The sequence below is a fragment of the Tachypleus tridentatus genome, chromosome 13 (genome assembly GCF_004210375.1).
Source record: "Tachypleus tridentatus isolate NWPU-2018 chromosome 13, ASM421037v1, whole genome shotgun sequence".
Classification (NCBI taxonomy): domain Eukaryota; kingdom Metazoa; phylum Arthropoda; class Merostomata; order Xiphosura; family Limulidae; genus Tachypleus; species Tachypleus tridentatus.
Window position 1 is genome coordinate 89,649,180 of NC_134837.1, and position 13,502 is coordinate 89,662,681.

General features: G+C 33.3%; 1 protein-coding gene across 1 annotated transcript in view; it reads right to left on the reverse strand.

The window, feature by feature from the left end:
- Positions 1-6,011: 6,011 nt before the first annotated feature.
- The window catches only part of LOC143236872 (histone lysine acetyltransferase CREBBP-like), a 107,575-nt gene continuing 100,084 nt past the window's right edge, over positions 6,012-13,502 (reverse strand). Inside the window, 3 exon segments of the mRNA XM_076475517.1 lie at positions 6,012-9,399; positions 9,998-10,324; positions 10,859-11,140. Of these exon segments, the coding sequence (XP_076331632.1) occupies positions 7,741-9,399; positions 9,998-10,324; positions 10,859-11,140 (2,268 nt within the window). The 3' untranslated portion in view covers positions 6,012-7,740.

The window sequence follows — 13,502 nt, forward strand, 5'->3', positions numbered from 1 at the left end:
TGAACCGTAAATAGATTTCCACCAATAACGTCTTTTAAAAACATTCAAACATGCCTAAGTGGAGCACATGCCTTGACCCTATGTAAGTACCACAAGGAAATAAGGTCAGTAATATACAAGGAGCATTTTAATGTATGAAAGTTTGTAACTCCTCTAAAAGCACAAGCCTATGAAACATTTTGAAAATTTTAGTAAACTAACAGCTAATGAAACCATTAGGTACCACAAGACAATGAGTATATACACCAGTCTTAATTTACGGTGAATGATTCATCGAATTCTTTACTCTTCTTGTTTACAATAATTTTTGGGTTCTGTTTTTATCCTGCATTTTTATCTATCCTAGATGCAAGAAAAAACAAGCAAAGCACAAAAATGAAGATCTGAATTTTTAATTGTTCGTCTGTTTATGAAGGACGTTGGCAGATATAAATGTTAAAATTATTTATCATTTATATTGGATTAATTCCAATTCAACCAATACAATTTAACAAATTATCCGAGATTACTTTAACTTGTGGTAAACATGTTATTCACTAAGTTACAAAACCTAATTTATTTTATAATTGAAGAAGAAACGTCCGGAATTGTAACGGGCCTGAAGTGAACGATTTTTTTCTTCAAGTTGCCAAAAGATTACTCATAGCCCGCCCTAGTGCTAGAAAACAGCAAGTGACTGCCAAATAGATACATAGCCAGATTTAACACTTTTTAGTCACTGCATACTACAGCAGGAAAAAAATAACAACAACAAAAAAACGAACTTTAGTCACTCAACACTTGTGTTTTCACGTGATTTTTTGTGTATAAAAAATGGACTGTAATTCAGATTTCTAGAGGTTAACAAATTTGTTCCATAGATAAAACGATTGTATTATTCTTATCTTATATAAACTTTATTTGAAGTTATATATTTTTGGAACATTATAATATCTCTATCTCTCTTTTTTTTTCTGGCTCAGCGGAATCTTTTCGCGGATGCCACTTTCTCTACGTGTAGTAATGTTTCATAAAAAGGCGAAGAAATAAGTGGAACCTAAGACTGGAATGCAAATAAAGCCCAAGTTACTGGAAATGATAGGTCATTTTCTTCATATACTTTGATTTACTAACTTTTAAAAATACGAATAATTTTTTTGGTTTGTTTAATTTTAATAATTTAGCTATTTCGGATAGTTTTTTTTCTAAGGTTTTTTTTAGAGCAAATTTCGGATTTTAGCGTTGTAAGTCTATAGAATCACTAATATTCCATCAGGAGACTTTTGTATAGAAAACTAGTGATTTGGACTTTATCTAATCATGAGTACAAAAAATCATCCTATAGAAACATGCTCTGAAATTATCCAGAAATTGGTTTTAAGCTGGATAGCAACAATATGATAAACACACCACATTCATTTATCTATCCACTTGTGGAAAGCTTGTTTGTTTTAAGTTAAAAGTTTGTTTTCGAATTTCGCGCAAAGCTACACGAGAGCTATCTGCGCTAGCCGTCCCTAAGGTAGCACTGTAAGTTTAGAGGGAAGGTAGCTAGTCATCACCACCCACCACCAACTCTTGAACTACTCTTTTACAAACAAATAGTGGGACTGATCGTCACATTATAATGTCCCCACGGCTAAAAAGGCGAGCATGTTTGGTGTGATAGGGATTCGAACCCGCGACCCTCATATTACGAGTCAGGCAACTGGCTGATTTCTCCAACAATGGGCAGGTTCCTGCTCTATAGAACAAACAAAAACAGCCACATGACATTCGAAAACTTGTTTATTGATATACTTAGATCAGACAAAATTAGAATAGCACAGCTTCAGTTGTGCGTGTGTTTTCTTATAGCAAAGCCACATCGGACTATCTGCAGTGTCTACCGAGGGGAATCCAACCGCAGATTTTAGCGATGTAAATCCATAGACTTACCGTTGTACTAGCGGGAGACTCAGTTGTGAGTGGAGCAAACATTGTGGATAGTGTGGTATGTGATTCAGTTTCATGAGACGCTTTTAACATACCTTATACTAACATTGTCACTCCTTGTGCGTTCCAGAAGTACAAGCTGTTTAAAATAGCGTATTAATGAAACATTATTATGCCAAGAAGTTTAATCCTTTAATTCCATCAGATGGTTGATAAGAAATAATGTATACCTGAACATTGCTATACTTCTGCTGTGATGGACAAAAACACGATAATGGATTTTACATTTTTGGAAATGATTGAAAGAGCAAGATGGGCCGATTAGATAATGTGCCGAACTAATAATCCAAGGATTCGCAATTGTAATTCGTTGCTGAAAAAAAAAAGAAGCGTACTTTGAGACTGTGGGAACGATATCAGTTGGCTGACAATAAGACAAGGGTACCGATGACCACAAGTCTTCCCTTTTATCTAACAGTAAAAAAAAGCTACCTAGATACCCCTTTTATAGCGTTGCGCGAAAATCGTAAACGAAGAGCAAGGTGTTAATCTTAGTCATGTTTTCTTGGCCAGTACAAACACTGGATATTAGTGTGTATGTATTTTCTTATAGCAAAGCCACAATGGGCTATCTGCTCAGTCCGCCAAGGTTGGATATATTAGTCCAATAGAGATTCTTTTAAAATGAACTTGAGATGTGCCTCCACTAATAGTTGTAGTTTCTCGTTAGAATATTTTAAAAGATTTTAACTAAAAACTACATTAATTTATTTCAAATTTGTCCATTTATTCAAGTAAGTTAATTACAGTACCTTTATACAATAATTCAACTTTAATTCTTTTCAAACAAAAGAAATAATGGTAAAAAGAATTAATTGATTTCTAAATATTTAAATAAGACTCGTAAAAATATTTCAAAACGTTCATATGCTTGTTGCAAAGTTCGAGGATGATTAGATTTTTACTCTTCCAAGTTGGCGAAAAAATATATAAACTAGAGACTCCTTCTTTCGGTCTATTAAATATGAAGTAAATAACGAGTATATTATTATAGTCTCTCAGTTCCAAACAAAAACTGTGACAAACCAAACTTCCCCAATCTGAAAATAAGATATTATTAAATGAAGACCATCAATTATTTACATAAAAACCCGACAAATTATATCGAGTATGACAAAAGGCGATTGACTATCCCATTGAAACTGCAACTCAATAAGCGTTCATAATATATATTACATTTTTGAGCAGGTGCTATTCATTTCATAATGTTCTTGTAAGCCAGAAGTGAAATAGTCATAAAAATTGCACTACGTTTCCAGCTAAAAAAAAAAAAAAATCTTTTTTGAACCTGTTCGTATGTCATGCCTAGCACGAGATTGCTCTCTAAAGTATATTAGAGCAGGGGAATTAGACTTTCTATGCACTTAAAAATACTTAAGGTTCTTTCTTACAAATGAAATAGCACATCTTCACTGAAGAAGTGACACGTATTGGTTGGTTGCTTTTCAGTTACCCAAGAAAAGCTTAAAGTTTAGGACCACTTATTTGATGGGTTAATAAAGAGACTCGTAGACGTTAGTAAAACGGATGGGATTTACCTTCCTTGGAAATGTAAAATAAGAACTTCCATTGACGCAAGTAACCTAGAATTGTAGGATACCACACCGGAAAGTTTCTACTGACTTTATAGCGCGAGATGCTATTATTCTGATTTCTGTTCACTTCACGTGCAACCAGAATACATATAATCAGGCTAGTAAAACGCTTGAAACCAGTCATCATATTGTATATACTTATTGTGCTACGTTTGCTCAAACTCTTTGCAGTTAGTGCTTATCTTGTTCTTTGGTTAAATTTTTCTGTATCTCTCGTTTATTGTGGACGCTTAACAACTGTTTTCTTTATAGTCAAACACAATACCCTCGACGGCACTTTACTGGATTTGCCTGCATCCATCCATTTCTTTTCTTAGCTAGTATATTACGAAATGTTACAAGTCTCGAGTGTATTACTGAAGGTATTTTTTAAACTTAACCATACTTACGCGACACATGGGCCAAACTGATAAGGTATCTTACTACAAGGTTCAGACATGACTATTCCTACTTTAAAACTAATCAGATGGAGCGCAATAAGCTATGAATACAATAAATACCCAACCTCCCGTTTATATGTACAGCCATAACATCACTATAGCTAAATGTAAAGTGAATGTTCAGAGGCACAATAAGGATCGAATCTTGGTCCTTCTAACAAGCAGTCGGGCGTTCAAATGCCCTGCAGTGCATTAGTTATAACTTAATTTCAAATGCAATTTTGCCTTGAATATACATATGTACTGATTTCTTTAGCTTCAGTGATTTATTTTCAGAAAGAGGTTTTCATACCACATCTAAAAACCTTAGAAGTACTTACCATTAATACATGTACATTTATCATACTTTCACGTTTGTTTTACTCCTGCACTCTAAGCATCAGTAGGCTTTCGTATGTATTATTACAATACTAATGTTACACGCCTAATGTTCTTTCACCTTTAAGATACATTTATATAAAAATATGAAAAACAAAACAGATTGAACACGGCCGTAAAACCCCACTATGCTACAAGACGTTTCCAAAATCCGAGAATGATGATACAATTACTCTTTATGAAGTTATCATCATTTCACGTCACAGCTTCGACTGTTAAAAGTGGAAAATTTAATAACATGAAGACCAAAATATTTAATAAAATTTACTTGTAGTCTTAATAGTCCAAGTGAGAATTTAAGTGACTGCAACAAAAAGTGTATAATTTTCAAATACACTTTCTTCTCAACATAACCCCAGTAAACTTTAATTTTTGATAAAAACAACACCCACAGCCATATTTGAAACAATTTAGCCATTTATGTGCACATCTTTGACGCAGGCACAAACTTGTACAATTAACATTTAAACTGTGACTTTGAATGTCATAACAAACAGTTTTCACAGCGAGTCGGAGGTGGCTGTCATCAATTATCCGAACAAAAATACCTCCATTATTAATACATGCCATCTCCCTTACCACCTAAAAGAGAAGGAATCGCTCATTCCACTTTTTATTTTTCAACTGTACTAACAATTTCAAAGATAATCTCATAAATAATGATACCGAATAAAGCCAGCTGAATCTATAACATCTTCTTTTCAAACACTAGCAATTTAATTTTAACTACAATGTTTCAAATTTAGAGTAACGGAGAAATTGTATTGTATTGAAAGATTAGTTTAATTTGAAAAATACAAGTTGTTTATTAGTAAAACAAACAAGCTTTGCTGAGAAGACAAAAATGTAGGGGCAGGGATGTCGCAAGCACTTGTGATAAAATAGCTTCGTATTTAGGAGTATTATCCTCGATTACATAATTAAAATTAGCTTTAATTTCTATTATTCTCTGGTACCTTTAAATATTCTTGTTACAATAACAAAATACTTAATCTTCAGGATTACTTGCATCGACTAATTTTTAATTTGTGCAGTTTTAGAGTAGTTGTGCTTGTTACTGTGATGGCAAAGTTTCTTCACAGATCCAACTTAAAAACAGAAATTGTTCGTTATTACACTTTTCACTTAACGTATTTGTGTTTCTTTATTTTAAATTAAAAATACTGAGTTGTTTGTTATCTGTGCTAACCTCTTTCACCCATTTCTTCATTTCAGACGCGCTTCACGCACACATTTTGTTATAATCAAAGTATTAATTCCTATCTGTAATGCATTTTTCGATACTCATTTTGTTAAGTTTAGTGAATGTATTAAAAGCTAGTTAAACCAAATTTTTAAACCTATATCTTCATCTTTTTTAGAAGCTTTAAAATAAAAACAGCCCAAGACTGACCAGCGCATTCGTACCTAAAACGGTTTGCTGCTTGACAATGTATCATTTTGCAACCATAAAGGGCTTTTGATTCAGGTATCCAGTTCTAGCATTCCATTCAACCAGATTTTCTTCTCCAACCAATGTCATACGATTTATAACGAAGCCATTAATAAACCTAAGTCTCTGTGTTGGTCATTTTAAAATCTGTAAAAGTTTGTAACTCTTATTAACCCTAACTTTCAGAAAGGATTTGTTCTTGTTTTCTTTAATATTCTGCAAATAAAAACATCTCAACAATGTAATTCTATGAAGCAGAAAACAAGTTACAAATACTGTTATGGCATTTATGTTGGTTTTAAGAAATATTACATAAATGGTATAAAATTCCCATTTCTCTGAAATGGGAATGTCTGTATTAAAAACCAATCTATAATGGCTATAGGCTTTTATACAATACACAAATATTTTATGAATAAACTTCAAATTCTTGTTTTTTCACACTATTATCTACCAGTGGAGTTTACATATATATATATATATATTGCTTTATTTTAAATAATTTTATTCTTCTGCCAGTCAAAACACTCAGTGTGAAGAACCAATCACAAAAAGTAAGCAAAATCACTAAAATACTTGTGAAGCCACAGTTAGAATTAGTGGAATCAACTGTAATACTTTTAACATTTCTGTTCAATTCATATGTTATTATAGACTTGTACACTAACAGTCACAGGTCACCAACTAATTAGGTGCGCACACAGTTCAAAAGTGATTAAAAAGCCAACAGGTCAACATGGATCCCATTAATAATTCTTGGATTAACTCATGTTACAAATATTTTATATGCCAATTCTCAACAACATTTTGACAGTTCCACTTACTTTATACTTTTTATTTAAACAGGGCCATTCAAAATGTGTACATTATATACAATGCTCTATTTGACCATTTTTTAATCTAAACTGATCAGTGTACATCACACACACACAAAATCAGAAATGAAACATTATTTTTGAAAACAAAACAATTTAAAATCTATGATCATTGGAAAATCAGACACAAATCAAGTAAAGCTGAATCACAAACTTTATATGGCTCTTCTCTTATGCTAAGGATCTACTGAACTATGGTAAAAATTTGTTTTTTCTCAAATATTATTTGGCCCATTTAGCAAGTCTCATCAATAACTACTTAACTGAAATTTTTAAGAGAACAAGAACCTAGATGAGAAAAAGGCAGGTTTACTTTGTAACATCAAGACAATTTGTCTTTTTCACACAAACCAGTTCAATATTGACTTCCCACATCACAATGAAACGGTCCTTTTGGGTAATAACTGGAATGTCTCCCTATTATTATGTAATTAAGAAAATTGTTTGTAAGTTATGTATAGCTTTATCGAAAAAGTTAACTTTAATACAAATGTTTGTAAATGTTCAATAATTTTTCTTTTTCACAGTTAGGTGACTTACATAATAATGGCTGGATGCAAGCTTTTATACAGTCTGCTTAACATCACAAGTGTGATGCTTTCTCTTCAGTTTTATATTGTGTTAATTTCTATTTTTGAATACATGCATGATTGGGATCACTAAATCATATTAAAGTAATATGAAACTACAATTGAAAAAGACAGCTACCACCCAAGAATTAAAACTAGAAAAATTACTTCGAAATAATATTTTCAATGATACAATAACATCTGTATCGATAAATTCATGTTGCAACTATACAAAAAACTGCACATTATTAACACAGCATGGGTATATAAGGCTTATCTCTGTAGAAAAAAATTACATGCTACATCACTGTCCTAAATTGCATGAGCAGTTCAAATAACATTTTCAACACATCAGGTAAAAAATTACATTATTAAAACACTGAACACTGCTGAGGCAGTATTTTATGCCAAAGCAAGTTCAAGATTACAGTATTTAAATAATTCATCACACAAAATTACCACTCAGGGCAATAATGACTACAACTTATCCACATAATTACTCAGCTGTTCTTGTGGTGTCAGCCGAGTTATATCAGAGTCATTCCTTGAGAGTCCTAGCTCTTGACTTGCAGGACTCTGTAATTGGCCAGTTAGGCTACTGTGAGATGAAACAGGTTTGGAAAATTGAGTAAGCATCATGTCATTGTTGGATGTCATCAGATCATGCCCAGGGAGGGAAGGTGTTCCACTGGCAATAGAAATGCCTGGATGAGGGGAATGTGTCTGAGATGGATAATGAGGAGAGTGTACAAGCTGCTGCCTTGGGGAAGAAACTGGCTGAGTTTGCTGTGTTGGAGGTTGGCTTCTGGGTGAAGTAATTGGCTGAGGAGATCTTACAGCCTGTACCAGTTGAGCAGTAGTGGATGGTGGTGACCGTCCAGTCTGCATTAATTGGTGTGATGACTGAGGATGTCCCATCAGACCTTGTTGTGGACTCATGGGGGAATGGTTTGGTGATGTCATATGTTGTTTCAATTGCTGTACTTGGTGAGGCTGCATAAGTATTTGTTGTTGCTGTTGATATTGTGTAAATTGTCCAGCACTATCTGTTTGAAAATTTTGTTGATGAGGACTGAAATTCATTGGATGGGATGGACGCTGACACTGGGCATACATAGGAGACTGGGGCTGGGAAAACTGTCCCTGTTGTTGCTGTTGCTTTCTTTGCATTGCCAATAACTGTTGCTTCTGAAACCACTGTTGTTGTTGTTGTGTCAGTTGGCTTGTTTGAGTAGCACCAACAATATTTCCTTGGTTAGTAACCATCATTTGTTGTTGCTGCTGTTGCTGTTGTGCTTGCTGCTGAGCTTGTTGTTGGGCAGTTCTCTGTTTGATAAAGTAAGCCATTAACTGAGGACTAGTTTTTAAAATCTGCAATACTTGTTGCTGCTGATGTGGAGAAGTTGGAGATTTCAACATCTGCAACAACTGAGGCAAACCTTGGGGTAACTGAGGAGGTCTTTGAATTCCAAGAGACTGACCTGCTGCACCTTGAGGAGGACCCATAACTGCGTGACTTCCAGATCCGGGCACCAATACTTGGCCAGTCTGTCGAAGACCAACCTGTTCTGCTTGTGGTGATTGCTGAGGTTGAATGGGGGTGGATCCTTGTTGATTATAGTTATTCTCCCAGTGTTTTATAGCTCCCACGTTGGTAACCCTGGTTCCAACAGAAGATGCTATTTGCCCAACAGGCTTCTGGTTTTGATGATGGGCCTGGCTAGAAGGCAGTAAAACGGGTCCACAACTAGCTGTAGTAACAATAGGATTACCTTTTCCATAGCTTCCAGCAGCTACAATGTGAGGTGCTTGTTGTCTTGCAGCTGCTGCTTGAACTGCCTGGACAGCTTGAAGTGCACCAACTGGAGGACCAGTAGTAGTAGGTTTTACACCAATTCCAGACTGAGAATGGTGAGGAGAATTGTGTGGCTGAGGAATTGGAGATGCTTGATTTGGTGTAGTGGGACCTCCTGGACTAGCTTGTGGGAGTTGACCTGGCATTCCCCTGTTCTGCATTGTTGCCATGCTAGCAATACGTCTTCGTAATATTTGAGCTTGTTGCACCCTTTGTTGGAGTTGTTGCTGTCTAAGTTTGTATTTGATATTTAAGCAGAATGGAACAGGACACTTTGCTTCCTAAATGGCAGTAGAAAATTTGTTTTAGAAGATAAAGTTTCAATTAATAAACCATGCATAATAATTTTTATTATATTTAGTTGGATAGAAAGAGAATCTATAAATGAAAAAAAATCTCAAGCTATGTTCTAATCTAACATTTACAAAAAAAGTAAAAAGAACTGTGTATAGTTTTCCCACCTAACATTTGATAATAGTATATATGAATGACATGAATACACTAAGTTTTATATGATTGGTTGGTTTGGCATTTCATGGCATAAAGCAATTAGGTTATCTGCAGTAAAGAAATTTTGTAGATACAACATCTCATCAGCAGTTGCTAAATATTTATTAGAAAAGTCAGTAACACTCTCCTACTATTAATTTTATAGCATAAATTTTCCTTACATTAATTATAACATACTGCACAAAACACAAAAACAAAACAATTTTGACTACCTACATTAGGTAATTAGAACTATTTAAAACCATGTTTTTCTCTTTTAGTCTTAGATATAACTCTAATTTTAAAAATCAACATTTGTCTCATAACCTTATAATGAATGCATCTGTGGTATTACTTCCGCTTTAAACATATGACCATAAACATTCTTACCTGACAATGCTTTGCGTGATAACAGCATAAAGCAATGAGCTGCTTGCAGATAGGGCAACCACCATTTGTTTTTCGCTTGCACATTTTTGCATGCTGGACAACTCGTTTCATCTTCTGACAACTAGGCAACCGGCAGTTGGCATCTCTACACTGACAAGCATGGACCAATGACTGGTTACATCTTTGAATGGACAATCTTCTTGATTCCTGTGGAGTAGTTTGCTTCTGATCGGTGGGAGTTGAGCCGTCATCCAAGTCAAACCCAAGTTTCTCCATTTTATGAGGATGACCATTTTTATCAAAGCAGGTAACACAAAGATCAAAATCCTATTATTGAATGTAAGAATAAATTAATATAAAGAAGTAATTAAGAAATATTTTTAAGTGAAATTATTTTCTAAAAATAATTCTAACGAAGTATATTTTAACATGAATATTCTAAGTATCAAAATGCTCATGTTTGTTAATAATGTCAAAAAAATTAAAATATGACTAATATGTTTAACTTTTTTTCAATTTATATATCAATATAAAGTTTTTAGTAAACTAACAGATGACACCATTGTATATGTATGTATTTGTATTCAACTTATTTACATAAGAAAAACATATGCAATAATTTTTATGCTTGTTTTATTCATACTAATTTGCACCCTCAGTTTTGTTTCTGTTAATTATGCCATTCTGCTTTTATGAACTAGTTATTTTATTATGTATTACTTTTTATTTTATTTTTAGTTTCACATGGAAGACATTTTCATATTTCAACATGAAAAGCTAAATATTTTTTCTATCACTGCATCATTAATATCCGAGTTTAATACTTTATACCAGAGAGGCACTCATGACTCAAGTACTTACGTCACAAACTGTACAGTGGTATCGTGTTTCCACATGAGTCTTACAATTATTACATGTATATACAAAGCGATCCTGTCCTTGATTATGCAGCTCGTATAACATTGCCATTGTTGAAAACTTGCAACGGCGAAGGGAAGAAAATTCATAATGCTTTTCTCTAGCTATAGTAAGAAATGTGTCTCTACCATCCATCAAATCACAGTTAATAAGGGGATCTGGTTCCTGGGTTGGAGGTAGATTAGCAGCTGCTTGTACTGAGTGAAGGCGTATCACAAAAAACATCTGTACCATGATAGAAAACTTATTTTATTAAAAAAAGTTTAAAATAGCAGTGTCCTTTAATAAATGTAACTACTATAAATTATTTCAACATTACAAGACAATACTAATTTTTCACTGTTAGGATACATTGAATCTTTCAAAACAATGCTTTCATGATATCAATATGTAGATAAAAAATTACCATTCAAGATTTTATATCTACCAAAACAATGACTAACATAATATGAAGTTCACAGAATATTTAATATACGCATAACAAAAACTACTGAAATTTTCGAGATTACAGTAGACTTAATGTGTGGTGTAGATTTTGTTGATTCCAGTATAATATACTGATGACATTGTAGTTTAAAAGGAAACTGATCCTACAATAATAAGAATGTGAAACATTATGAAGTAGTGGTCGAGAAAAAACAAATCTCATACTGCATCCTTCATTATAAAACAAAATAAATAAAATATAGGACATTTAAAAATCTGCAAATGTGGATATTAAAAAAAAATTAAGATTCCATGCTACTACCTAGAATAACGTGTGGTGGATTCTAAATAAGGATTTGTAGTTTGAGTAAATGTGTACAGTAGCTCATGCTTTTTTACCTTACTTTTTATACAGTCTCTACTTACAGGTTCTACAATTCCCAATTTTTTTTTATTCACCTTGTTTGCTGGCCTTTTCTATGCTCAACTATCAGAAAAGGAATACTTAATATGGTAACTATATACAGAGATGCCAACCATTATGATTTGAGCATTATCATTACGATTTTGGTGTATACATTACGACTATACACTCATACAGACAAATATTACGACTTGTTGCAACTTCCAAATTATTATACAGGCCTATACAATAAAGTGATAAATTGTTCCCCCAGAGCTTGTAAGGGGTGAAAAGAAAATTTCTAGTGAGATATGAATAAATTTTGATAATAAATAAAAGACATAGTCCAAAAGGTTACTTGTGATAATCATGTTTGTGCTTGAAATAATAAAAAATATTTGTATCTCTGATGTCTACCAATAATTTGAGTGCGGTGCTTCTCCATACTGGGTATGTGGGGGAATCCATAATTACGTCATCAGTGCTTGTCAGCCAATGAGCACTCGCGTAGATGGGTATTTCTCATTTTCTAAGTGGCATAGAAACACCAATGAAACAAGATGGAGAAAAAGAGGCCTCGTTCACCAGATTGTCTTGTTTCTGGCAAATCTAATAAGGACTAAAACTGTGAAAGGGCTCTGTCTACAATCATTACGCTCAATCATTTGAAATAGTTGGCATCTCTGTATATACACTGCAATGATAATAAATACAGTTAGTAGCTAGCTGATATGGTTATGATGATTTACTGTAGCTACTGAATATTTTGATTGCAATAGTTCAAGATATAAAATATTATGCCACATCTGGCAATTGTCAAGGAGATTTGTTTGAGAATATAGCAAGCATTCATAGTTTACTGTGTGATTAAGTTCTCTCTCTGTATGTGGCAGAGAAAAGGACAAATATATGCCTACACTATATAAGACACAATTTTTGCCAAGCCTGTTAAAATTTGGCCAGTAGAAAAGCAGCCCTTTCAAATAAAACATGTACTTTTAACACATCACTTTAAATAAACCTTCATGTATTTTAATGTGATTATTCTAGAAATGTGTGAACTAAAATTCAGTATGATTTGTATTGACGTTTATTACTACTTCACACATAATATAGGGGTTGGCTACATAAAAACATGACTGTATAGCATACAAAGCATTAATTATATACAATCATCTAATGCTCTTCTATTACTGGCTGGTAATTACGGTTTCACCCTTATTTAAGCTTTGTAAATAAAAACCAGGTAGTTGTAAAAAACTAATTTCAAGGGGTTATGATAATGTCATTTACACTAGCATCATGATGTTTATTAGCTTATGAAGATACACCATAGTGTGTTGTGTAGCCAAAACAATATGCAGGACACACTATATTACAAAGAATTTTTGTTGCAGGCTCTCAAGAGAATAATAATAATTACAAACAGGCTGTTTTAAACAGATTTTCTTTTCTTTGTAAGACTAATACAATTTTTGTGTAATTATGTAAATGTACAGCTTTATAGTAAACAGAAAAGGTTTCAAAGTGTTGTCAGAACAGAATCTTTACTGTTTAACACTCCTATGAAAAGTGGGGCCTAATAGGCCCCAGAGCAACTTGAAAGGTTATTAATATTAGGCTAATAAATTTGTATTTAAATGAATTTGCCATTTCATTTGATTTCATTTCATTTCAGGTGGCAATTTCATTTAAATACAAAATTATTAGCCTAATATTAACAACCTTTCAAGTTGCTCTAGGGCCTATTAGGCCCCA